This window comes from Brassica rapa, chromosome A07 (genome assembly GCF_000309985.2).
Source record: "Brassica rapa cultivar Chiifu-401-42 chromosome A07, CAAS_Brap_v3.01, whole genome shotgun sequence".
In the NCBI taxonomy this organism is placed as follows: Eukaryota; Viridiplantae; Streptophyta; class Magnoliopsida; order Brassicales; family Brassicaceae; genus Brassica; species Brassica rapa.
In genome coordinates, this window is record NC_024801.2 from 13,499,035 (window position 1) to 13,526,441 (window position 27,407).

The following is a 27,407-nucleotide window of genomic DNA, read 5'->3' on the forward strand; positions in this document are numbered from 1 at the left end:
TTTTCCTTCACAAGTGGGCATCAACTTCTGTTTCACACATAATTTTGTAGGGAGAAGTGTTATTCATATTTTTAAGTATTATTAGTGTTTTGTCAATGTTTCCCCACCAATAATCATGGCCAGAAAATCCATATATAGTCGTCTCCCATTGCTTTACGTTGATCTGATGTTAATGTTTGGGTTCCGACTTTACTTGATCAACATTATAGGTATAATTTGTTTTGATCTGATCTGCATAGTTCAGTGTCATTGAAAAGAATGACTAAAACTAATTCTTGTTTTGTTTTTTTTTTTTTGGCATCGCAAGTTCCATATATTATTAAAAAACTTCTAGGTGATTGGCCTCTAGAGCCATCCATTCTGGAAGTTGAGAGTTTACATGGGAGAACAAGAAATCTCGAGAACGAGCACCTTTTGGAAGATGATCAGCTCGAAAATTCTGTGAACGGTGAATAAAAGAAATGGAGCAAAAAGTAAACATAGAATTCAGCCAACAATGATGGCCATTTCTCTTCGTCGTCTTCTTCAAAGAGATTGACAAGCCGTAGGCAGTCAGTCTCGAAGGTCACAGAGCTATGGTCCAGCTGAATAAAGGATCGCATGGCCCACAACAGAGTTTGGAACTCCGCATGTAGAAAGGTTAGGACTTGGTTACTAGCAAATGAACCAAAAGTCGTCATCCCATCCTCGGTCGTCAGGACCATTCCTCCACCAAATCGCGTGTCGTCTTTGTGCCAGGAGGCGTTTGTCAGGCATATCGGGCCGGTTCTTGGAGGTAGAGGTTCGTGTCGGGCTCTTCCATCGTCTTCGTCAGTAGGCTTTTCCATTATTTGAGCAAGGCGCCAGCTCTCCACCTCGGATTTGGCCAGTTGGACCGTCTCAAGTAGGGTGGTGTCTTTGCCGTTAAAAGCTTTATCGTTACGAGCTTTCCAGATGTACCATATCACCCACGGAGCTGTAGTTAGGAGTGTGTCGGGGATCCCACGCTCCTGAGCGCACCATAGAACATGGTCTAGATTAATGTATATTGAGGTACACGGGAACAATCCCGAAGAGTGCGGTATGTCTGCCAAAGCCTAAGCTTGTACAGAGGGGGGCATTCAAAGAGAAGATGGTTTGTTGTTTTTCGTTCGCTCCACATTTCGGGCAGCTCCTGCCGTTGCCACAATGTCGATTGGAGAGCGCGTCGCAAACCGGTACACAGTCAGTTATGGCCTGCCAGATAAAGTGTTTGATCTTCTTGGTAGTCTTGAGCTTCCAAACTCGAGCTTGGAGAGAAGTGATGCTAGGTTCCAATACTTGATCTGGCTCTGCGGGTTCCACTGATTCCATGGCCAATTCATAACCAGATTTAACCAAGTAAACACCTGATTTGGTTAGGTTCCAACAGTAGCTTGCTGCTTGGGGAGTTCGAGTCGGCCTGAGGCTCTGAATGAAGGGAATGTCACTAGGAAGTACGAGTTCTCGTAAGAGATTGAGTCTCCATGTTTTCAAAACAGGGTCCAAAAGATCTGCAATTTTAAGCGATGGATTAAAGGATGGGCCGCAGGGTATGGCTGGTCGTGCTGGAATTGTCGGGAGTCAAGGGTCTGCCCAGACGAGGGTATTGTGTCTTGTCCCTATTGATTTATGTGTGCCGTTTTTGAGCAGGGGCTGAGCCGCCATGAGGCTTTTCCGCACGAAGGAAGGAGTACTCGTTTTATTGACTTCTAACGTGAGATATTAAGAGCCGGTTTGTAACTTTTTTAGTTAAAAGTTAAGAAACAGTTTCTTATATTCCGCTAAGAACCTTAACCTAAGAACTCTCCTAAGAGCATGATTAATGGGTAGTTCTTATAGTGGGGGTTCTTAGCGGAATATAAGAAACCGTCTCTTAACTTTTAACTAAAAAAAACTAAGAACCCGCTTAAATATCTTATTTAAGAACCGATTCTTAGTTTTTTTAGTTAAAAGTTAAGGGACAATTTCTTATATTCCGATAAGAATCTCACCCTAAGAACCCCCATTAATCATGCTCTTAGGCTTTAAGGGTTTACAACCAAACAGGCATGAGAAGGGAACTTAGTCAAACATTCTATTTTTAGTTCCTCCGGAATAGCCTAATTCTACGTACCTTCTCCCAACCTTCCGTATATTAACAATATCCTCTGCCAACAAGTTTTTTTTTTGGTGATTGCTGATCAGAATTATAACCAGTTCGATTTGCTTGAAGAGAAATATCTTTCTTGCTTAGTCAAAATGGGTCGGGTGAAATTGGAGATCAAGAGAATCGAGAACACAACGAACCGACAAGTTACGTTCTCAAAACGTAGAAATGGTTTGATTAAGAAAGCTTATGAATTGTCGATTCTCTGTGACATTGACATTGCTCTTATCATGTTCTCTCCTTCCGATCGTCTTAGCCTCTTTTCTGGCAAAACTCGGTATTATCATTACACCCTATTGACCTTGATTAACATTTTCAATTGCTAGCTTTCTTGGATTTGAATAGAGATGAAATATGAACTATATATTATAGACCATGCATATGATCATATCTCTTAATTATCTCTTCAGGATCGAAGACGTTTTCGCAAGGTTTATTAATCTTCCTAACCAAGAACGAGAGAAGTAAGCTAACACTAGTTTCCTTTCATTTTCTTTTTTTTTTTAGTTCCCGATTTTAATATATTTGATTGCTATTAGGTTTTGCTTATGGTTATTTATTTGTTTTTTTTTTTTTTCAGTGCAGTCTTTCCGGACCAGGGTAGACGCCCGTATGTATCAATTTCTTCTTGCATTACATAATTATTTGTACATAACTTTATATTAAAAATCAGTTATTTCACATATTGACCTCTTCCTGTTTTTTTTTTGCAGGGATATTCAGAGCAAAGAGGTTTGACTGATCCAACTGATTAGTTCTTTTCTCAAAAATGTGTTATGGTGTGTTATATATCTATTGATTTAGACTAATTTTGTTGCATGACAGTATCTACTGAGGATTTTGCAGCAACTCAAGACCGAAAATGACATCGCTCTTCAAATTACAAAGTCTGAAACTTTCTTTCTTCTTTGTCTTTACAATCGATTTATAATTTCTATAGTTCAACATACACACTTTTCGATAAAAATTTAAACTTTTCAATTAACTTTGTTTTGTTTCCATATTTGAAAGCCCGGCAGCCATTAAGTCCGACGTCGAGGTGATTAATATTTATTAACTTAAACATATTATATTGATATAGTTTTTTCTACGTTGTAGCTTAGCCGCTTAATCTCTCTTGTAAACCGAATATCTAGGAACTTGAGCAAGAAGTCTGTAGGTTACAACAACAACTCCAAATGGCAGAAGAAGAACTAAGGTTTTAGTTCGAAAAAACCAAGTTCTATATGTTTATAATTTATAAAAGATGTTAATTAAATTAATGATCCCTTTGTATAACCTAATTTGAGCAGGAGATACGAACCGGATCCAGTAAGATTCACTAGCATGGAGGATTATGATGTTTGTGAGAAGCAACTTCTCGACACGTTAACACATGTTGTCCAACGACGAGAGAATCTCTTAAGCAGCCATTTACCTACATACGAAGCATCTACTATGCAACAAAGCATTGTAGGTCCTTTCTTAAACGGAGTCGTGGAAGGTTGGTTGCCTGAAAATGGACCCAACCAAACCCATTTATTTGATCCATCAGCCCATTCTAATCAACTCAGGTATTTCATAGTTTTATGAGCTCACTCTAAGTATTTCTTTTCGTTCAGATCAAAACATTTACATTAGTACAGTTTCTTCATAATAAATGGTTTTTAATTATTTTTGGGTTAAAACAAAAATTGGCAGAGAATTGTCATCGGCTATGTATGAACCATTGTTGCAAGGGAGTAGCTCAAGTTCTAACCAAAACAATATGAGCGAATGCCACGTGACAAATAATAACGGTGAAATGTTCACTGAGTGGGCTCAAGCGTACTCATCCTCGGCGTTATTCGCTTCTATCAACCAGGTATTTGAACATTTTTTATCAATTACTACACTAAGTATTAGTAGCAATATAAATATTAAAAAAAAACAAATAATCAACTTTATGATCAATACCAGCATGGGAATGTGGGACCTAATATGGAGGAGATGATGCCAGTTCAACAAGGTGAAATCCCGGTAGTGACGACGGAGGCACAACAAGCTGAGCATGAAGTCGCCGCTGACTATAAGACAAGGGTTCCTCAGCTCAGTAGCCAATAATGTCAAAACATTATTCCAATGAATTATTTTTTACGTATACCGATTTATTTTGTTTTATTATTTGTTCGACCTTTTTTACAAGAGACATTGATGAAAAGACAAATCGTGTGCTTTGTAAACCATTTTTTGTCAGTAAAAAAAAAACAATAGAAGATAAACATTTTCATAAGACGACAAAAATACATTTTATAAAGTACTGCAACCATGTTATTCTTCTTTTCTTCGTAATGTTAGTTTAGTGAAATGAAAGTTTTACTAGTCAATTTTTGTTTATCCTACCATTTTTATAATATTTATCCTATTGAGATAAGTTTGAAATAACTTATTGTGCAAGTTACCTAATTTTTTTGAGTTATAGAAATAGGAAAAATATCTATATGTGAATTCTAATGAATTTAGAAAAGTTTGAGTTATATATAAGGAGATGCAAAGTGTGTTGCATAACTTATGAATTGTGAGCTTTAATTTTGAGATTATTTTCTAAAGCAATAAGAATTGAATTCTTATTAATTGTGTGTGACGCAATTCTGTATGTGTGACCTAGGGTTCATTGTGTGAAGTGACCTAAGGATAATCGTGTGTGACATCCGCTTAATACAATATATCCCCTGTTCGGAAACAAGCAAAGATGACTGGTTAATCGCCAGAAAAGCGTAAAATCAGTCTTGAAATCATGGAGTTTTAGAGTTACTCGGAGAGTTAAGAAGAAAAGTGAAAGAACTCATAGCTTTTGTAGATATTAATTAGGTATGGGAATTTTATGGATCTGAAAATCCTAACTAAAATCAATCTAAAAATTTCCGACCAAAAACCAAACCAAAAATTTATAAGTATTTAGTTAGGTTCAAAATTCCTCTATTCGAAAGAATCGAAATCGAAAAGAGCCAATCTGAATAGACTGGATATGAAAGGAACCAATCCGAATAAACTCAACCCGATAAGAACCGATTCTATCCGACCTAAAAATATGAATATTCAAAATTATTATTTAATGTGCTCTATTTTCTATATTTTACCTTATGGTTTAGTTGAAATGTCTATTTCTAGTAATATTTATTACTATGTTACAACATTTTAAGTAATGTAAAATGTTAAATGTCAAATTTAGAGTTTTAAAATATGTAATTTCAATTATTAATAGTTCATATTTGTTATTTTGCAAAATTTTAAATAAATATGACGAATTTTGGCTAAATTTTTGATAGTGTTCAGGTATTTTTTGGTCTTTTTGTATCATAAAGATCCGAACCTGATCCGGACCTAGTAGAACCCATAAATTATAGGTATTTTACAGATATTTTAATTATAGACCCGAACTAACTCGGACCCAGAGGAATCGATCCGAACCCAAACCGGAAATTTTTAAGAACCAAGTTTGGTCCAAATTTCTAGGACCAAAAGGACTCATACCCAAAACAAACCGAACTTAACCCGACTCGAAGACCCAACGTGCAAGTCTAATTTCTAAAATTTTAATCATAAAATGATATGTGTGTTTTAGATTTATTATATTTTGATTAAACTTAATAAGAATAACAGGAAAAATCATTAATAATTTTTTTTACAAAACAGAGGCTACCATAATATCCATCTAACTACACGAACACGTAAGATTGGTTGAATCATGAAAAAGAATAACTAAATTATAAACGAAAATTCTATTATACATTATTTGTTAGTCAAATATGAAGAATTTATTTTACCAAAAATATAGAAAAAATATGGAATCTAATGAGAAAACGTATACCAGCGGGTGCGCCGGTCAAGCTCTAGTTCCAATTAAAGTACAAGAGTATAGATCAACTGAATTAAGATTAAACATAGTATTTAGCTCTTGATGGAAAGATGGTTTCTGTATTTTGTTCAAAGCTAGGGTTTCATATATTTGGAAGTTGTTCTGATGGAGTATGATTTCGTGTTGATAACGTGTTGTGAACAAAGAGAAAAGAAAGGAGAATTACTATTGTATTATTCCATAGGGAATCAGATATATATAGATATATATAGGATATAATACTTGGAGATAAAGTAAATTTAAATATAAGTATATCTAGAATATCTTATGTGTTTATCTCTATAATAGTCATCCATATCTAATATTCACAACAAATCTTGAATATAGGGTATTTTCCTTAAAATCTAGATTTTGCACCAATAAATGTAAAGTAGTCAATTATCTAAGTTAAGCTATTTTTATCTCTTCTTATCAAAAGTATGACTTTCAAAATGCATAGTTTGTGTCAAAATACATGGACTATTTAAAAAACTAGACAATCACATAAAATACACATGTATAAAGGTATGTTTCTCACTATATATACATCCAGCCTTCTCTTGTTCTGTTATATGTTTTTTGTTTGTTCTAGCAGTCTCTTGCTTTCCATTTTAACATATTAGACCGCATTTTTTTTTAAAGAAAAGGTATATACAATTTGTCTCACATATAAAACTCAGGCTTCTCAAAGATTCATTGAGGTCTTCTAGCTTAAAACTTATCATCATTTCTTACATAACTAAAGCTTCACTATCATTAAAGCTTTTCTTGTAATATATTGATGCAAAGATTTTTGTTATATTGTTATCTCGTATGGCATAATCAATTTGGAAGTAACTTGTTTTTTTTTTTGTTTTGGAAAAGAAGTAACTTGTTGATGCTTTGGGTTTTGTTATTACCGTATCTACCATCAGAAAATTGATTTTTTAATATCTTCTGTTTCTAGGCTCATAGATTCGTGCTACTGTATCTTTGATTTGGAAATTTAGTTGTTATCATAATAATTATTCTATTTATTTTAAGTTGATATGATTTCATACTACCGTATTTTGGTCTAAAATTTATTTTGAAACTATTTTTATTTTTAATAAGCATAGACACACACAAAAAGTTTTACATAAGCAATTTGTGGTAAATTTACAATATATTTATCTGATTGTGAAAATTACAGTGTTGCTAAACATGACTTCAAGCGATGATCTTCAGTTTCTGTTGGACACCGACTTCTTTTTGTTCTTGGACCCGTCAGAAACTTTTAATGCTCTCATGGTATACTTTTTCATCTCTTACATTTTTATTTTAAAATTGACTGTCGGTGTAAATGTATATGATATGGTTCAATTTATTTGATATTTGATACATGAATATGATATCATTTTCAAAGTGCTTGTATATCATTTTGAGTTTACTAACTTTTATTTACTCCCGAATATATCTATCTTATGTATTCATTTCATCATACAGGCATGTCCGGAAAATCCTTCGTTGCTGGCTTCAGAAGATGTACACAATGAGATTGTTGAATATCCCTCAACATTGATAGAAAATCCGCCCACTGATCAAGAGACATTAACAACAAACTTAAGCTTTTGTCCAGAGATGGTACCACAATATCAAAGCTTCCATCACCAGAACGATTATTCCAGATCTTTCAACGCAGTAGAAAACTTTCCTGGCATGGTATGATGTTACATAACTATGCCACTTCTTTCAGTAATATGCATTTGATATATTTATATTTTTAGAAAAACTTACATAAACACTTTTTAATATTGAAGGATCTCTAAAAAATTATAGACTAATCTCATAAATATGCAGGTGCAGCCACCATGTACATTCAGCAATGGCCAAAGAGAAACCAATGATATACATCCCTCAACATTAATAGAAAATCCGCACACTGATCAAGAGACAATAACAAGAAATTCAAGCTTTGTTCCAGAAATGGTTTTACAACATCAAAGCTTCCATCACCGGGACCATTATTCTAGATCTTTCAACGCAGTAGAAAAATTTCCGGGCATGGTAAGAGCATAACTTAACTATGAAACTTCTTTCGCTGATATGCATTTGATTATTTGTATTTTCTAAAAAAACTTACAACATAGACACTTTTGGTAACAATTGGGAGGATAACCGATCAATATGTAGACTAATCTCATAAATATGCAGCCACCATGTACATTCCAGTGTGGCCAAAGAGAAAGTGGCTACAGTGAAAACTGTTTACTAACCTCAACCAATAAGGTGATGACAACTGAATTTCAGTCAACTGATGTACAACATGCATTTGTAAATCAAAGCTATCAACAACCTTCATTGCCACAAACAATTCCTAATTTCTCCAACGAACCGTATGTTTCAACATTAAAGGTATGAATCTTCTATAACTTTGGTTATTTAAATATCTCTTTATCTACTCAACAGTCTCAACTCATTCGATGTTGTGATGCTTCAGATGGAGAGTAATGCACAACAAGTTGGAAGAACTAATGGACCAACAAATCACAATCCTATGTCTCAAGATCATCGCATTCATCCTTTTTTGTACTTATCAACTTATAACATCTTTTTCCTCTTTAAATATATACAAAGGTTTAGAATTAATATTAATACAATTATCAGTCCATGCAGGTTTCAGGAAGAACGATATGATGACGACTTGCTACTTGCAAAACTAAAGCATAGTCATGAAAATGATCAGATGCACCGACCTGAACCGTCCAACATTTCTAAACCACCATATGTGTAAGAAAACAACTTAGTATTTTTCTAAAATTAGATTATCTATATTTTTGTTAAACGTAGATGTGCTTGATAAATCTTTGTCGAAATATTTTAGGGGGGCTAGGTTAAGCAATCAACACCAGATTCTTTGTGCCTCGTCAAGAAACACTATACCGAATCCAGAGAATCGTACTCCCATGATTTCCTATACTCATACCCCAAAAACGTAGCTATGAATATTTTTCACTATTTGATTTTTGTATGTACGCTTAAATTAGATTCTCTTACAATTGTAGAGTTTCTTGAATGAACCACAGGTCAGAAAGCTATTCACCATTTGCGCAGACATATCAGTCTGACCCATATGCTTTTAATTTCCAAACATCAAGCTCATTACAAACTACTTATACTCGTCGACCTCGTGGAAGGTAACATCATGGTCTTACAAAACAAATGAATGCTTCAGTATTTTTATGATCTAATGTTTGAATGAAGATACAATATTCAATTTTATTGTAGGCCAAGAAAAAATCTAATTTCAATACCTTTGGTACCTACAACTCAAACGCCCTTAACCTCTCTCAGGTACAAAGTTTCCACTACTATCACAATATAATATAATTATAGTTGATGCTTGATGCAATCTATTTGTTAACACTGCATTTATCATACCTTTGTTTATTTAGACATTATGGCGCACAAGATAAGGGAAAAGAACATATTACAGCAATTCCGTCTATGAACCCAACTCTGTACAATCAGTATCAGAATTCATACACAAACATAATGACTCCGCAGGTGAAGTTCTTTTGTCTTTTTCTGATGACTATGAAGTTTTGAGCCGATGTTTGTACATCTCCTCAAACTCGGGATCAGATCATGACATCTTATACTTTGTCTTTTAATCTTTAACGTTGGACAAAATGCAATTTGTTTTCTTGTCAATAAATGAACAATACAACCACCTTGAAGAATGAGTTTGTTTCTAATATCAAATGTTATTATGGTGTCTAATATTGTGCAGAGTGAGGTTTTAAGACAACACAGTTGTAATGATCAACTTGAAAATGAAAGCTCATCGTCTAAGACAAGAGTATAAACATGCGCTCTCACATATATTATATATAATTCATTTCTTTAAAGCAGGAAAACGTTTATGAGTGTGAATTAATTAAATAATGAATATTGCAGAGGACCATGGGAACTTTCCAAGAAAAATCTATAGCAGATTCATCGACGTGTTCTTTTTGGCAAAATGAAAATACGCGCTTAGGTGCAGGATATGCAGCTAAACACCACCATGACAAGAGGTTTGTGTATGCCAAGTTTCCGACTATAAATATATCAAGCAATTAAATATTAGTTGGTACATATTCAGATATTCTTAAGAACTCATACGGAATATATAATTGGTCTTGTCTGGTAAAGTACGGTAAGGTTTGTTAATTAGAATCTCAAATTCAAATCTAAAAAGGAAAAAAAACAAGAATTTAGGAACACTACTTATACAGTTACGTAATATTTCAGGTCTATACAAAATGCAGCATATGATCCATTATACGCAGCTTATGGAATGCCCCTTGATCCCCACTTAAGGTTCTTTTGATTAGATTTGTTCAAGTATTAACTCTCTCTCTAATTTACTCATGTAATTTAGGATCACTATATTATTCTTCTGTATATAAAAACTAAGCATAAATATTACATTGTAATCTTTTGTATCTTTTTTCTCTGTTTGCAGGGCCATATAACTTGCATGTTTGAAGAGCCAATATGGTTTATTGATGGGAAAAGTATTTCAAGACAATCACCCTGAATCGTATAACCAACTAAAGATGTATTCGATATAATATATATAACTAGATTTTGACCCGCGCTTTTAAAGCGCGGATTTATTTTTGTTTTCTTTTCAATTGACAAATATTTAGTAAATGTCACATTTTCATATATTTGTGCTTTATTTTATAAAAGACTTAAATTTTTTATCTTTATTTATCGTATTTCATTTTAAATGACTATTTATGTTTAAAAAATTAAACTTTATTTTTTTAATGAATTAAATTGGTATAACTCTGATAAATTAATTTTATTATGTGGTTAATATTTTAATTAAAAAAATTATATACTTTTAATAAAGATTTATATTTTTCAATAAAAAAATTCAATTATTTTTATGAATGCTTAAATTATATTAAGAAAAGAAAAAAATAATAATAATTAAGAATAGTTGAAAAAAAAATTATTTGAACTTGGACTCAATGGCCCAAAGGAAAAAAGAAGTGAGAATTGAATCTAATTTTTTAATAGGCCCAAATGGCCCAAGATAGATTTGATGTGGGCTGGATCCGAAAATAATGACCCAATATAGATGTGTTATTAATATTACTTGATTGCCCTTAATGAAACATGCAATGTTAGTAAAGGAAAGGGCATGCTAAGATAATTATGACAATAGGATCCTGCTTTAATAGTATAGATCTAGCTGTTCGTAACAATAGTATTGTCTCTGTCACTAAGCAAGTTCACTTTCGGCGGTGTGGTTGCCCGTATGTGCGAGTTGTAGAAAAACATGCATGTATTTTAAGATTATTATTGATACTAACTAGATTTGACCAAAATTACCACATTGTGCATGAGTTCTGTTGAATATTTGTGTTTGTGGTATTCAGTATGTGAGACTAATTTATCTGGAAATATGAGTAAACGAAATGAAGAATTTAAGAGCAGAAAAGGCCGGAGGCCCGGAGCAACAATAATGGACCAGTAAAGAGACAACTAATATTATAAGGAGTAAGGACCCTTGCTAGAGTATATTGGTTTCAAGTAAAATTCAACATTCTCCTGACGTTTAGCAAGTATATAAAAAAAATATTGAAGTTGAGGTGATTAATAATGTGACAAGAACTTGGGACATTGCCCATCACTCACGTTAAGTCAAATGATAGATATTTAGGTCTCATTTCAGCAATCTCTCACATGTTACTGTAATAAGTAGAACAGCATATGTATAGCGGATCTCAAGTAAGATGACCTAAAACTTCGAATCTAATGAAAATCGTGAAGCCAGCATATTTATTTTTGTAGATTCTTTCTTTTCATGCGTTAGAAGTTGATTACATTCACGCGACGGAGGCTTTTTGCTTGCTTTTTTTTTAATGAACCTAGTTTAAGATATATCACATTTTGTATAAAATCATCGATGTAATAACCCCTAATATCTGTTTTGTATATTTTAATATATATCATTCTGGCTATGAGTTATTGTCATTATCCTTTTGATGAGAAAATAGTGAATAATTAATTCCCAAAATTTTGTTACCATGGAAATGCTGTAAAATAGTTAAACGCGTTATCAATAACCCCAGAGATTAGGAAAGGCTGAGGATTTACATAAGGCGAGAGAGGAATGGCCGACTTCGCCTTATTTTAAGCATTGTCTTCCGTCCTTTTTTAATATTTCTTGATTATCTTCCCTTAATCCCAGAAGATTAAAAAATCAAATTAAGTGATATATCTTATCGATTCCTTTTCGTTGTGAGTGCATGTATAAGTGAACAAAAGTTCGCTTAACGTTCATCCTTTAACCGTCAGAGAAGATAATTACATGTATACAGGTAATTAATTATTCAATTTGCTTCTTTAGATTATTGAATTTATCTTCTTTATGTTTGATTGATGATTCACGCGATTTAAATCTGATTAGGGTTCATTTAGATAATTCCAATCTCACTTAACGTACCCTATATAAACATAAAAATCTTCGTGAAAAGTATTTTAGTTATCTTTTCCCATAAAATTTGTGTTTAAATCGTTGTTTGAAATCTGGAAAGAAAAAAAAAATCCTATGAAACATCTTCGTGGAAGTCGGCTTCGATTTTTTTTTTTAATTTGTTACACATATAATAAACGTACGCGTAGCTTGTTCGATCTGACCAATGCGTGTATGAATTAATCATTAAATCAAATAATAAGTCAATAACTTGGTTTTTCAGACATCAGTCAACAACTTGTTTATTTCGCGAATCGTTGTCGTTTCTTTTTGCGTTCAAGAACGGACGGAATCTGGTTAATTCATAGGGAAAATCTATACTATTATTTGCGAAGTAAATTTTCGCAATATAGCTCTCACGTTGAAAGTTATAGTGGTTAATATCGTTTATACTCTTAATGAATAAAATGTATAAATAAATTAAAAAAAATAAAAACGAAATTTTAATTGATTTTGATTAGATAATTGATTAATATTAAGAATAGTAAGAATTATCCAAAATCTAAAAATATAATTTAAAAAAGAGATAACTTCTGTATATATTGTATTGTTATCTGAAAAAGTCTTTAAGTAAAAATTTAAAAACGTAAATTATATAACTAAATATTAATTAAATTAAATATTAATTAAATAAAATTCTTAATTATATTCTTAAAAATAGAATATTGAATTATCCAAAATCTAAAAATATAATTAAAAAATATAATTTCTATATATATATTATATTGTTATCTGAAAAAGTATTTTAGTAAAAACATAAATTATATAATTAATATTAATCAAATATTTTTTTTTAAATTATATAATTAAAAATACAATATTGAGTTATTTTAAGATTTATTTTAATAATGAATATAGTGTACAAAAAAAATTTCAAAAATTTATGAAAATGTTTAAGCCCGCATCGTGGGCAAAACACCTAGTAGTATCAGTAAAAAGACAACTTTTTTGTTTGTTAAAGTTTATAAGACCTTAGGCAACAGAATTTGGCTGTTTTTAGGATCTCCCTATTATTTTATAACAATTCTTAATCCATAAACGTTAACTAATTGGTTCAAGAGGCTAGGGTATATTATTTTAGGCAATCTTTAATCACATCTTGATTCTAATATATACCGTATATATCCAATATATATGGACCAACAGTATATATTTAATCACATCTTCACTCTTACATCTACCAACCTTTTCTTTTTTCTTACATCTACCAACTTCTTTCTAGGCAATCTTTTGTAGTTGTACTTGTATATTTTGTGTGGTTCAAAATCTTTTTTTGCAGTTGTTCTATACATTTTGTGTGGTTCAACAAAATACCTTAACTTCTGTATCATCTATATATTTATTTGCTTACCAAAACAAAACAAAAATCTATATATTTATTTAATTATTAGTTTCAGTTTTATTTGTTATTTAAAATAGAAATTGGTTGAAGTGCTAGGCTTTTAGTTAGTTGTAGATGTCTGATTATAGTTTAAAGTTGTAGACTACAGAAAGAAAAAAAATTGAGGTTGGGGAATTTTAAAATTGGAGGATCTATTTTAGTAGTGAAATCTACTCATTGTTATAAGTATTTTAAAGTTTTATAAACTTATTCTTTTAATATATAGTTTTATATTTGAAACCCATTGAGAAATAATACACTTTCTTTTTCTCTTTTCCTATAATGTAGTACTGGATGCATTTTTGGGTTAAGAAAAGAATTCCATTCATTGGATAAAAGAAAGGTGTGAGCGATGGACAGTATAGAATTTCTAAGAAACTTTTATCCGATAGGGACTGGTTTTAATTATGTGGTAGTGATGACATATTCAAACCTGTTGCTAAAAGTTTAATTTGGGTCCGTTTCTGGTCTAATATACATTTCCTTTTTCTTTCTTTTTTTTCATTCACAGGAAAAACATTAAATGTCACAGATTCTCAGTAATATCTCAGAGACCATCCCTTCCATGACGTCAACACCTTCGCTTAGCTGTCTCCCTATTTAAATTCTCTACATGCAACATCCCATTAAATAAAAATAAAAGAAAAACAAAAGCCACAAAAAAATCAATATTTTCTGAGTTTTGTTATTTATTTAAATTCAAGAATATGGAGAGAGCCTCTTCTTCCTCCTCCAAGTCATCATCATCCATGGCTTCTTGTTCTTCTGATCAGTCTCTTTCCATCATTTCCGATAAAACCTCGTCTTATCTGACGTCATCCATGATTTCCCGCACGTCATCATCATCTTCCTCCGCCGTGGGAGACTACATCGGGACAGAGAGCTGCTTCGACGTCCTCTCCGCCGACGAAGAAAACGACGTATTCTCCTCCTCCGAGTCTATGAACCGGTATCGTTACGGAGGAAGGAGGAGAGAGGAGAGAGAAGCAAGAGCCGCGGCGGCGCGTGAGTTTCCCCCGCCGATACCGTTGCTTGCTCAGACAGAGAATCTTCTCCCGCACATGCCGTGGGTTTTGAAGCGTGTGTTGACGAGCGACGGGAGGCTTATCCTGAGGGAAGAGAAGGTTCGTCATCACGAGTACTTCCGTGCGCATAGATCTAATGGCCGTCTCACTCTCGACCTTGTTCCTCTAGACGATGACGTTTTTGAACTTCCTCAAGAGCCCTCTCATTACCAATCTGATGGTGATAATGATTATGATCACGATGATGATGAGAATGATCAGTGTGATGATCATCAACACGAGGTGGGGGAAGATTTGGATGATCTGGCGGATAATGTTGATAAGAGTGTCATTATTACTGCCCCTGACGATAAAGATGGTGTTATCCATAATTGTGATCATGATAAGGGCAATGTGCATGGTGGTAGTGAAGATGGATATAGGAAAGCTATATTAGCGGCGGTGGCGGATGAGACGGTGGTGGAGAGCGGAGGAGGAGGATCACCGAGAGGAAAGTGTTTGAAGTCTTGTTTTGTTGGTATGATAGTTCGAGAGATCAGACCAGTTCTTAGTTGATTGTTATTCTTAATTAGTACTCCCAACAATTAGCTTATTCGTTTCTTTCTGGAAAACAAATATTACCATCGCTGAGAATTAAACAAGTATTACCGGCTTAATTTATAAGAATAACTGAGTGTTTTTTTCAATAAAGATTTGTTTCTTGTTTTTGTATTTTTCAGTGTAATTTATCTTCTTTGAGGGTATTCTACGATATTTTAAAAACTGTTTAGTTGGTTAATATTTTTGTCCGTACGTGAGTGGTGCTTTTTTTGTGGTTTTAAATTTCTCTGGCCGGGTGAATTAATACTATGGAAAAGAGATACACTTGTAAGAGAAAATATTTAAAATCGAATCGTAATCTCTCTAGAGGATATTAAGTAAATATTGGAAATTCTGAATACAGATTTAGAAAGAGCAACTGCGAAAAATCGATGAGAAGATATAACAGCTGATATTCGATAAAACCATATGGTGCAAACAGCTAATGTATATATATACAGGGGCGGATCTGGACAAAATATTTATATGGGGCACAAATAAATTATATAGCAAAAATAAAATATAAACAAAAGTTATAGCTATGCAATTTTTATTTAAAAAAAATCAAACTTGTAATTTTTTTGAATTCTGAGTTTTAAAAAGAAAACTCAAACTAATAAGAAAAACAATTTGGATCTTTTTTATTTCGTATAAATCAGATTCTAAAATGTTTTGATAAATTAACTAATAAGTCATGAAAGAAATTGACAAAACAATATATATATATATATATATATATATGTGAGATGGCTACATGGAAAAATGATAGTAGAAAAGAACATGGAAACAAGACGGTGAGTGGGAGAGTCGAACACATATCTTATGGGACTATCGATTCAACTAGTAAGCAATTAACCTAAGGACCATAGTTAGACTAATTACTTAAAGGTTTCTTATAATCAGTGTGTGGCACATGCCCCACCCTTCAACAACCTAGGTCCGCAATATATATATATACAAGATATGAGCCCGTTGCGTTGCAACGGGTTTTGTTTGATGTTTTAATTTAATAAAAACCATAAAATAATAAATCATTTTATTATAGTATTATGATTGTTTTTTTGCATATATTGTTTGAGATTTATTTTATAATTGAAACTCGTTTTCACACATAAGTTCAAGTTAATATTTGTATTTTATAATCATGGTGTATAGATTAGTTGTTATAAACTTTATACAAATGATTAGAGAAAATAATATACGTAAACACTTAAACTGAACACAATCCGAAATAAGAAATAAAAAGTAAAAAAAATAAAAATTAAATACACCGATCGAATCAATGACAACATTATACATGTTCTTTTGTACTAATTTAATATTTTATTAAATAAGTCTTTAAAGTTTTATTTTGCTATGATTCTTTTAAAAATAAAAACATTATATTTTATAAATCTCCTTTTTATTTACAATTAAAAGATAAAATAAAAATATTAAATACTCTTTTACAATTTTGATTAAGATTAAAAAAAAGTAAATTACTGTCATATAACCTATTATAATTATCTACTCTTTAGAATTTCAGAAAAAATATTGCTATCAAATAATTATTTTTAGTTATTAATGAATATTTTTAAAATTGCTATTTTTACAATTCATATCAATACTAATTTTACACTTCTTTTGTTAGTTAAATAATTTTTATCATCATGTTCATCACCAAATACTCTCTTAAAAATAATATCAAACAAAGTTTTACAATTCTCTTTTGGTTAGGACTTAAAAATATTATAAAAATTTCTTTGGTTTAGGATTTTTTTTTATAAAAAAGGAAAACAACTATAAAATATTATTTTGCAGTTTTGTAGGATTTTAGAAAAGGAAATTAATATTACATAATCTTGTACAATTATATTTTGTCTAGGATTTAAAAATAAATAAAATTTCTATCAAATAACTATTTCCAGTTAATATTAACTATTTTTAAAAGTTGCAAATTTTAAAATTCGTTTTTTCAATAACATTAATATCTTTACAATTTTTCTTGTTAATTGAAGTAAAAATTATTATTAAATAAAATTTTACAATTCTCTCTGGTCACGATTTAAACAAAAAGAAAATTTTTTAATTGGTAATATTAGAAAATAATTTTCTTTTAGAAATTTCTTTTATTATGCTTTTAGGAAAATAAGAAGTTATTTTCACATAATGAAAGTTTTTATTGACGTATTCACAATCTAATTTTTTAATTGACACATATCACAATCATATCAGGTGAAATATTTAAAGTTAATTTTGGTTTATATTCATAACACAAAATTATTAAAAAAGTAAAGTTAGTTAATTATAAGAAAAATAAGATTATTTTTACGTTTTTATTTTATCTGGACTTTTAAAAAGGAAATTAATAAAAAAAAATTCTTTTAGATTTTTATACAACTATTTTATTTTTAATAGAAAAATTATGTTTAATTATTTATATGTTTTGTCTTATACATACAAACACATATTTATCATATTTACACATACTCATGTACGCCAATAACATAAAAATTAAAAGTTATGATAGCATCATAAGATGTAATAAGGATAATAAAAAGTTGAGTTGTATCAAGAAATTAAAAGAAAATACTCATGTAATACTTTTCATGTAAATACTATTGTGTTTTGTAAAATAATATGTGGAAGCTTAAACCTAAATATAGATTTGAATATTTGTAGCTATTTTATCATAATTTTTTAACATACAATTATCTATTAAAAAGGATATTTATTTACTTATAAGAAAATAATAAGATTACTTTTACAATTTTCTTTTAGTTATGCTTTTAAAAAAGTAATATTATTTATTTTAAAATTAGTTTTTTCATGTTTTTATTAAATAATTTATTGTACTTGTAGGAATTTACAATTTGTTTTTGTTTAACATTTTTTTGAAAATTTAATGTTTATCTTTTATAATTCTCACTCTTTCGTATATTTTTAAAAAAACATTATAATGAAAAATAATAATAATAATAACAATTATAACAATAAGTAATAATAACAATAATAATAAGACTGTAAAAAATATTAATAGTAATTATCCTTTTAAAAACTTTTTAACCAAAAAATTGTAAAAGAGTGTTTAATGTTAATTTTCTTTCATTAAAATCGGATTTTTTTAATACTGTTAAAAAAAATTGTAAAAGAGTGTTTAATGTTAATTTTCCTTTATTAAAATCTGATTTTTTTTTTTGAAAAAAGTTATATAATTTTCGTTTTTAGTGTATACCAAAAACGACTTGTACAAATAATTTATTATTTTAGTGTATATATTTTTATTTAATAGAATTGTTTTCTTAGTTTTAATGAAAATATAATTATAAAATATTATATTGAAATTGGTTCTTCAAAATTGATGATTAACATGATTGTTGCACATGGTCATTATTTTTCTAAAAACATTTATGTGTTAAACTATATCATAATCAAAAATACATATACTAAAATAATAAAAAAGGATTTTTCTTAAAAATAAGAAAAAATTATATTAAATAATTTGTTTTCAAATCTATTTTTTAGGATTTTGAAAAAAGGAAATTTTCTAAAACAATTACTACTAACTATTTTTTAAATCTTTTTTACTCTTAAATAATTTTTTAAGTAGTTTTTTTCAAAAATCGTTTTATTATCTTAATATATATATATTTTTAGTCATTGTATATTTAAACACATGTCACAATATTAGAAGGAAAATTATTATCAAATAATCTTTTGCAATTATCTTTTGAGTAAGATCTTAAACAAAGGAAAATTACTATTAAATAATATATATAATAAGATTTTTAATAAATTCGTTTTTGTTAATATCTTAGTATATATGTTTTTAATTATGAGATAAATTAACACATGTCACAATCTTAAATATATTATTGACATGTGTCGCGATCATATTAATTAGCAACTTTGAAGAACCAAGCTTTATATAATAAAATAAATTCGTTTATCCTACCAAAAAAAAAAAAAATTCGTTTTTGTTAATATCTTAGTATATATGTTTTTAATTATGAGATAAATTAACACATGTCACACCCTTAACTAACTATTTTTTAAATCTTTTTTACTCTTAAATAATTTTTTAAGTAGTTTTTTTCAAAAATCGTTTTATTATCTTAATATATATATATATTTTTAGTCATTGTATATTTAAACACATGTCACAATATTAGAAGGAAAATTATTATCAAATAATCTTTTGCAATTATCTTTTGAGTAAGATCTTAAACAAAGGAAAATTACTATTAAATAATATATATAATAAGATTTTTAATAAATTCGTTTTTGTTAATATCTTAGTATATATGTTTTTAATTATGAGATAAATTAACACATGTCACAATCTTAAATATATTATTGACATGTGTCGCGATCATATTAATTAGCAACTTTGAAGAACCAAGCTTTATATAATAAGATATATATATATTGTTTCCATTTCTGGAGATAATTGATATAGGAAACTGATTTTGTATGTACATATACCTTAAATACATCGATTTTCTTCTGTCTGCACGACTTCAAAAATATAATTTAGCAAACCCTTTATATAAATTCGGATTTTTAATATTTATTTACGATAAATTACCAAATAGAGAGACGACGTCATTTTAAGTACTGATATTAATCCGCACATCCGTGTAAATATATTTATATTTTTAAATTCACTTTTAAATATAAAATATGTTATAAAGATATATATTTTATATCTATTTTATGTATATAATTTTTATTTTGAAAATTTTTTATTTATTGAAATTTGTTTGATGATATTGTACAAATCATATATTAATAAAGTAATTTTTTTATTAATTCATATTAAACTACTATTAGTTGGTATTAATAGTTTAATTTTAAACAGTAGTTTAATATGAATTAATAAAAAAATTATTAGCTTCTTTGTTTAGAAATTTTTATTCTTGAAATGTTTTTATGTGAATAAATTAAATTATTTTTTATATTTTAAAATATTATTTTATTTAATATATTATATTTCAGTTTAATGTTTTTATTTTTACTAAAAATATCAAATATAAAATGTTACAACTAATAAAATATTATTTATTTTGTTTCATATAAAAATTTAATTTTATAATTTAAAAAGAATTGGGCTATACTATTTAATTTCAAAATTAGTTACTGAAATATATAAAATATGTTTTATATTAAATATGATAAACAGTCAAATAATAATTACTTAATGACAATATATTTATTTTTTTTAGAAATGTTATTGTTTATATGTATATTTTTTTGTTAGGAAAATATTATATATGAGTAATTTGAGGATGTTTAGTTAAATTTCTAATGAATGCTCTAACATAGATTTATGTATAGTAGATAAAAAATAGAATTTTATTTTAATAGAGTAGATATTTTTAATCTATCGAAAAAGATAAGCCAATAAGGGTTAATAAAAGGTACGGAGAAAAATGTAAAGTACAGCTAAGATAGAAAGATAGAAGAAAAAAAAACTGCTTGTTTTAAGACACTATCTTCTGTTCTGTTCTGTCTTTTCTCTTCAGTTCCTCATCATTGGCCTTTCCCACCACCTGATCTCTTGTCTTCTTCTGCCCCTCCCCGGTTTACTCTCTGTTTAACCGGTCTTCCTCACAAGCTTTCATCGCCTCTAAAGGCATGATTGGTTCAACTGCAGCGGTTGCGCTTGCGGTTGCGGAAATTTGCGGATGCGGGTGGTTGCGATTTCTAGCGGTTTTAAGATATTTGTACGACTGGTTCTGCGGTTAAAAATTGGTACGTTTGCGGGATACTTATGACTATTTAACTACCAAATGCAGCAGCGGTTAAATAATAAATTAACAATATTTATATTTTATATAATTATAAAAATATCAAAAATAATAATAATATAATAAATATAAAATTTATATTTAGAAAGTTATAGTTTAATTTTTTTTTAAAATATAGAAAATATTTTTATTTTAAAGTTTTATAATATTAATTAAAATATAATAGATATATTTTAGCATTTTTATAATTCTAATTCTAATTTTTTTATTGAATATTTTTATTTTTGTATTTATATTGTTTTGGGAAAAAAAAATTTATCCTCCCGCAACCGCAAACGCTAGCTGGAACCAGCTTTTGAATTTATGAGGTTCAGAGCGATTTAGAACGGTTTGGAGCGGTTTGAGTGATTGTTGCAAAACGCCAACAACCGCTACCAACCGTAAAACTTGCATTTGCGGGTGATAACAGGAAAACCAGTCATACCCTAAATTACAACAACAACTTCAATTCCGCGGTAAATATATGTTCTCAAAAGACCGATAGTACTGGATATACATAATCTTGAATAATATAAAAGATATATATATTATTTGAGAATTATGTTTACTACGTGTCATACTTACGTTAATTCTCATAGTGGTTTATTAGTGCTATTCGTTTTACCGCCGTACCGTACGTATGGGTCAATATATCAATTACTCAAAAATAAGATAAACCTCTATATTCATTTATTAGCAAGGTTGTTATTGATAGCTAAAACTCAATATAAAGATAAAAAGCCCAGTAAAAAATCCTTTTACCAAAAAGCCAATCAATGAATCGTCACATATTTAGTTTAGCGCTAGCAAATAAACATTATTGTAGAAAATATATCTATAATAATTGTACTAGTATGAAAAAGTCTATCATCCACGAAAAGGTTGGTATTAATATTTATCAAGAAATAAAGAACAATCAAAAAATACATTTAATCTGGAAATTAAATTGGATGTCGTGACGTGGAGTAAGATTAGTTGTTCAATGTAATTTAAATAGACTTTATAGAAAGTGTTTCATTTTTAAATGTAGGTAAAATGCGATTAAATAAGTACATACCTGTATACGAATTTTCATATGTGAAATATATATCTGCACAAAATATCACTGGCAGATTAGTAAATCAAACAAACTGTAAAACAATGTTTACATGAATACTTAGAAAATAAATTAGAGTCTGCTCATAGAGTTCCACATAATCACATGTGAGAGTTACTCACACACACATTAAGTTTTCTTTTGAGTTTCATCATTTTCTGTTCGACAGAAACTTAAATTCCATCTCTTTGCCATATCAGAAATGTCTACAGAACTGAGTTTCATCTCTTGAAAGAGATTTTTAGAAATAATAGCTTAAAATAGAAATATGTATACCTTTTTTATCCAGAAGAATATCTTTTCACTTTGAAAATAACTTCTGGTCTACGATAAACCAAATTTGTGACAATGGAGTTTTTTCCTTTCTGTGATAATTTAAGCTACAAAACAGAAATATATTCTCATAATTAATATCTTCATTTAAATTATGCAGAAAGAATCATAGAAAAGAAAAAGATGAATCTGAATTGAATAATCATAAAATTTTGTCGACCTGCTTTGCAACACTCAAATAAAAATGATAAAGAAAAAGACACAGAAAATAGAGAAAAATAGTTGATCGGAAGTTACATAGTTCATTTTGAACGATGGTGATAATTTCTTAAAAAATAGGAAATTTATTTGCAGTTATTTTTGATTTTGGATTTTGTAAAACCTACGCCAAATGTCAAATTTTGATTAGATAGGTGATTTGTGATTTAGTATATAAAAGATATCTTTAATGAATTGATTTAACTATTATACTTTGTATTACTTTTATTCATAATATTTTGTAATTACATTATTATTAAAAAGGAATTTCCTGTAACCAAAATGTTATCAAAAAGTAAATTTATATAAAAATTAATATCTGTAACATTAAAATATACAAGAAATTTATATATTTGAAACACACAATCAGTTACATATTTACAAAATATTAATATATATATATATATATATATATTTGAAACCCACGATCAGTTACATATTTACAAAATATTAATATATTTTAATATAGCATGTTCTTCCTTTTTTTAATTCACTTATTTCCTCATACATTTAAACAATTTTCTTATGTTTAGATTTTTTAATTAAAAGGAAAATACGTTAATTAGAAAATTTGTAAATATTATTTCCTACTTATTTATAATTTATAAATGTATGTAAACACTTTATAAAAAATTTCATTTAGGATGTGGCGTAGGTAACTTCCGTTTTATGTTGTTTTCACAATGACCATAAACAAAAGTAAAGATCAGTTTTTGGAGAAAGTTGGTTCATTTATACTAAATCTATTTTTCTTTCGGACAATTATATGTAGCGATTTCCAGAATGAAATCAAAGCCATGTCTGAAAATTATTAACACTGATGAAAAAGGCAATTCATAAAAGACAACCAAAAATGTTGTCTATAAAAAAGTTTTCCAAAATATTAAGTAGTTTTAAATTGATTTTTTTTTTGTTTTTTACTAAATAAACATTTGATTGTTTCGACAACAAAATTATTTCCACTTCAGTAATTTTTTCACTTAATGTTATTTTATGTTATACAACTTTCATCCATAATACACCTAAGCAGAATTTTCTTTCTTAGTTATTATATTTCATTATTTATGAACTGTTAAATGAATAAGGGTTTGTAAAAAAATTATTGAAATTATGATATTTAACTAGAATAACAAATAATGATATTACAGTCATAACTAACAGAATTAACTAAAATTAATTAACTATACCAAGTTTAAACCATATCACAATTTTAGAAATAAATATCGTGGCCAAATTAAATATTTTTCAAAAACAAAACAGGACAAATAAATAACTCAAAAATTAAAACTGTAATTTAACTAACATAAAAAATACATAAACAAATAAAAATAAAATTAATAAAAATACTACCCAAATTATTATACTTTATTTTTTCGTAAATATTCATTTATACGCATGAACGCGGGTGAATCACCTAGTATTAGTTAATCCAAAAATTTGAAGTGCCTAAACCAAACGAGTCGTTTATTTTTTTTTAAATGGTGTCAAAGATTTATAATTTATTTAAAACTTAAAGAATAAATTACTGTGGGATATGTTAATATTTAATTTTTAAAATATAATCTTTCTTTATCAAAAATAAAATAAAATAATAACAAGATTCAGTAATCTGAATATCAATCAGTATAACTATGAATTCAGCTAAATCTGGGCATAGGCCCATCAATGTTAACGCTTCAGCAAGTTCTTAAACAGAAGAGTTCAAGAGCTTGTCCATCCATTTAAAAGAGCTTAAGGACATTGCTGAAGCTCAATGCACAGCAGGAGTCCTTGAAAAAATATTTTCATCAGAGAACAATAAGAAACCAATCTGCAGGAACTTCAACATCAGCTAACTATGGCCAAGAAGCCTAGTGAGGAAATTCTGAAGAAAGTAACTATAGTAACCCAAATCCGAAATGAAAAAGAAACAATCAAATAAAAGAAGATGTTAAGGAACATACGTTTTGAAAGACGGTACGAAAACGTTTTCGAAAAACAGACAGTGGAATTGAGATAGATCTATTTCCTTTACTCTTAATATTCATATGTAAGTGCGACGGTTTTTACGAATTAAAGTCCAAGAATAAAACTACGATAAAAAGTCACGCGGCACTCGAGAACTACCCATACGAACTATTGAACCATAAATGACTCTTAAACTATTAACTTACTCTAAGGGATTTGCTGTAATGATTTTTTTTTGTTTTGTAAAACGTGAAGAATGAATGAGACGGCCAGAGGGAGACGAGTTATTTAAAGAGAAAAAGATGAGCCATTTTTCCTAACTGTTGCATCATGTGCAGACGTTGACAGAAATCTCGCGAAGATCTCGGAAGTGAGACGTTAGAGAACTTAGTCTGCAAGATCTTTTTTCGTTTAAACATTTCGTCAAGAAGAGATAAATAAAAACATGAAAGATCCATAAAAAAAATGGCCACATTCTCCCAAGCGCGCAAGGAGCCAAGCCCTGTATCTTTCCCACAAGCCTTTGAACAAAGATGGGACTATGTACATATTTATACTACATTTGGATGTGTTTGCCGATGTGCGACAAAACCTATTTCTGGGTCATCGAGTTACCAACCTCAAAGCTTCATTTCTCATTCAAATTAAATATGTTTTTGATGTTTGAATATACCAAGTTGTAGTACTCATTAAAATCTTTACAACGAGCTGATGACTTGATCGGAAAGACCACCTGTCTAGCCGGAAAATTCACCGGAAAATTCAAAAAAGTCAGCCTCTTGATTTTCTTCAAAAACAGAGTTCCAAGAGTAACAAGATTCCATTGATGAGAATGAAGCTAGGAAGAAGGCATAATCTAGACATTTAAAGAGAACTACAAGGCTGGAAGATAAACTTGAGAAAACAACATCTTCTGACATGATGAAGGCTGGGCTGGATTGTACATTGTTAAGCCTTGAGTTTTTGGGCTGGAAAGACAAGCAGAGGCTTCAAGTTTTTCTTCAGGAATGCAAAGAGGATAGATTGAAAATGTCCAAAGAGATAGATTTGATGAGAGAGTTAGTAAAGCTTCACCTCTCATAAAAAGATTCAGATGGAAAGATAATGTAACAGAGAAGTTTGCTGACAAAGATATAATTGCTAGTCCCAGGCCAAGCAATTCAGGTAACCGTCTGCTAGATTAGCAGCTATGAGGAAGTTATTTCATGTTATCATAAACCGCATATTAGAACAAATTTTGCTCCTAGCAGTCATGTTAAATATCTGCTGCACAAGTAAGTAAATTCCTGTTATTTTCGGTCTTATAAACTGTTTGTTCTAGTGACAAAAAAATATAATAAACTGTTTGTTCTAAACATTTGTATATATAAAAGAAAAATCCTTTAAAAAACATAGTACATAATCTCGACCCCTTTATGATAAAACAATGAAGTAAAAATGAAAAATAAATCACACAAATGAAAACCAAACTCTGTTCTGAAGATCAAGTCTATGCCCAATCATCTTGTTACTGAAGGGAACTTCTCAAAGCTTGTTTAAAGCTGTGGAAACTGTTCAATGGAGCATCATCACCCAGTCCTATATTATTATAATTTAGGAAAGGATAAAAAAAATCTCTATGATCCAATTTACAAAATGGTGCACAAGCAGCGGTTCTTTATTGGAGGATCAACTTGAAGTTTTTCTGTGGAAAAACAGGTAAAAGATCCATATAATAAGATGATTGGTAGCTGAGAACCATAGTGACAAGAGGATTCAAGGGATGATCAAATAAATGTATACAGAGGTATTGAAAAATGTACCGCTCTTTTTGTGTAAAGTAGGAGGGGGAAGAAGAAGATGCATGGTGCTGATCATTCCAACGGGAAGCCTGGATTCAGCGAGTGTCCTATTGTTGTCAAGTATTTTACCGGCAGTGATGAGCTTCACATCATTAACACTCAGTGGAATATATTCTGAGTCTGTCAAAAACAAAGAGAAACCCTTAAAGAATAAAGTTCCAACACAACCCATGGTTACCAAACATCTAAACCATGAAAAGCACTATATATTTACAGTATCATTCATCTGTTAAAGTCTCAAACTTTACAAAGCTCAGTACCTAAATTTAGCCCAATACACTTTAAATCACTGAGCTTTTTATACAATCAAAACATAATGGAAAAGGCAGAAAAGGAAACCATCAAGGAAATAGAATCAAATGAGACTGAACCATGAACTGTGTGAAAGAAGAAAAGAAACACCTTTAGGCCATTGAGAAATGATCTTCTCTTTGAGAGAAGAGACGGTCATAGATGGACTGTACTTGGTGGGACCTATGTCGGTGCCATCTGCGAGTCTGAACTTGAGTTCTATCCAATCTTCACCTCCCATCTTTCTGTTTTCTCCTCCGAAACAAGAATCTTTTAAGAATGAAGAAGAAAAGAGAGACAATTTGGTTGAAAGGTTCTGTCTTTGAGCAGCAGAATTTAATTTGTCAAGTTAGATTCTTCTTCTAATCATATGACTAGATTTTGATCTGCACGCCCGTGCGGATGTATTTTTTTTTTGAAATATGATGCTATTTGATTTTTATGTCACTA

At 29.7% G+C, this 27,407-nt stretch overlaps 4 protein-coding genes across 9 annotated transcripts; 3 read left to right on the forward strand and 1 right to left on the reverse strand.

The window, feature by feature from the left end:
- The first annotated feature begins 1,075 nt into the window (after positions 1-1,075).
- Positions 1,076-6,170, forward strand: LOC103829350 (agamous-like MADS-box protein AGL104). Its single transcript, XM_009105012.3, has 10 exons — positions 1,076-2,423; positions 2,557-2,610; positions 2,727-2,756; positions 2,860-2,878; positions 2,972-3,033; positions 3,158-3,185; positions 3,283-3,344; positions 3,439-3,699; positions 3,827-3,989; positions 4,085-6,170. Exons 1-10 carry the CDS (start codon positions 2,239-2,241, stop codon positions 4,226-4,228), a joined length of 1,008 nt encoding a protein of 335 aa, XP_009103260.1. The 5' UTR covers positions 1,076-2,238; the 3' UTR covers positions 4,229-6,170.
- A 254-nt stretch (positions 6,171-6,424) lies between these two features.
- LOC103829351 lies at positions 6,425-10,773 on the forward strand. Of its 3 annotated transcripts, none has more exons than XM_033274948.1 (15): positions 6,425-6,649; positions 7,174-7,271; positions 7,467-7,682; positions 7,821-8,027; positions 8,175-8,375; positions 8,461-8,549; positions 8,628-8,750; positions 8,845-8,955; positions 9,047-9,157; positions 9,249-9,314; positions 9,416-9,527; positions 9,754-9,822; positions 9,921-10,039; positions 10,257-10,325; positions 10,471-10,773. In XM_033274948.1, exons 2-15 carry the CDS (start codon positions 7,185-7,187, stop codon positions 10,478-10,480), a joined length of 1,590 nt encoding a protein of 529 aa, XP_033130839.1. In that variant the 5' UTR covers positions 6,425-6,649; positions 7,174-7,184; the 3' UTR covers positions 10,481-10,773. The 3 variants fall into 3 exon arrangements, with proteins under 3 accessions (XP_033130839.1, XP_033130840.1, XP_033130838.1); XM_033274949.1 differs by having other exon boundaries at positions 8,637-8,750; XM_033274947.1 differs by having other exon boundaries at positions 8,461-8,750.
- Positions 10,774-10,988: 215 nt separating this feature from the next.
- Positions 10,989-16,754, forward strand: LOC103829352. 4 transcript variants are annotated; one of them, XM_009105016.3, is made up of 2 exons: positions 10,989-12,343; positions 14,391-16,754. In XM_009105016.3, the coding sequence occupies exon 2, from the start codon at positions 14,587-14,589 to the stop codon at positions 15,457-15,459; it is 873 nt and encodes a 290-aa protein (XP_009103264.1). In that variant the 5' UTR covers positions 10,989-12,343; positions 14,391-14,586; the 3' UTR covers positions 15,460-16,754. The 4 variants fall into 4 exon arrangements, with proteins under 4 accessions (XP_009103264.1, XP_033130858.1, XP_033130859.1 ...); XM_033274967.1 differs by lacking the exon at positions 10,989-12,343 and adding an exon at positions 13,288-14,291; XM_033274968.1 differs by lacking the exon at positions 10,989-12,343 and adding an exon at positions 13,288-14,222.
- A 9,346-nt stretch (positions 16,755-26,100) lies between these two features.
- On the reverse strand, positions 26,101-27,347 carry LOC103829354 (membrane-anchored ubiquitin-fold protein 6). Its single transcript, XM_009105017.3, has 3 exons — positions 27,069-27,347; positions 26,628-26,786; positions 26,101-26,509 (listed from the first exon to the last, which is right to left on the reverse strand). Exons 1-3 carry the CDS (start codon positions 27,196-27,198, stop codon positions 26,454-26,456), a joined length of 345 nt encoding a protein of 114 aa, XP_009103265.1. The 5' UTR covers positions 27,199-27,347; the 3' UTR covers positions 26,101-26,453.
- Between the last annotated feature and the right edge of the window lie 60 nt (positions 27,348-27,407).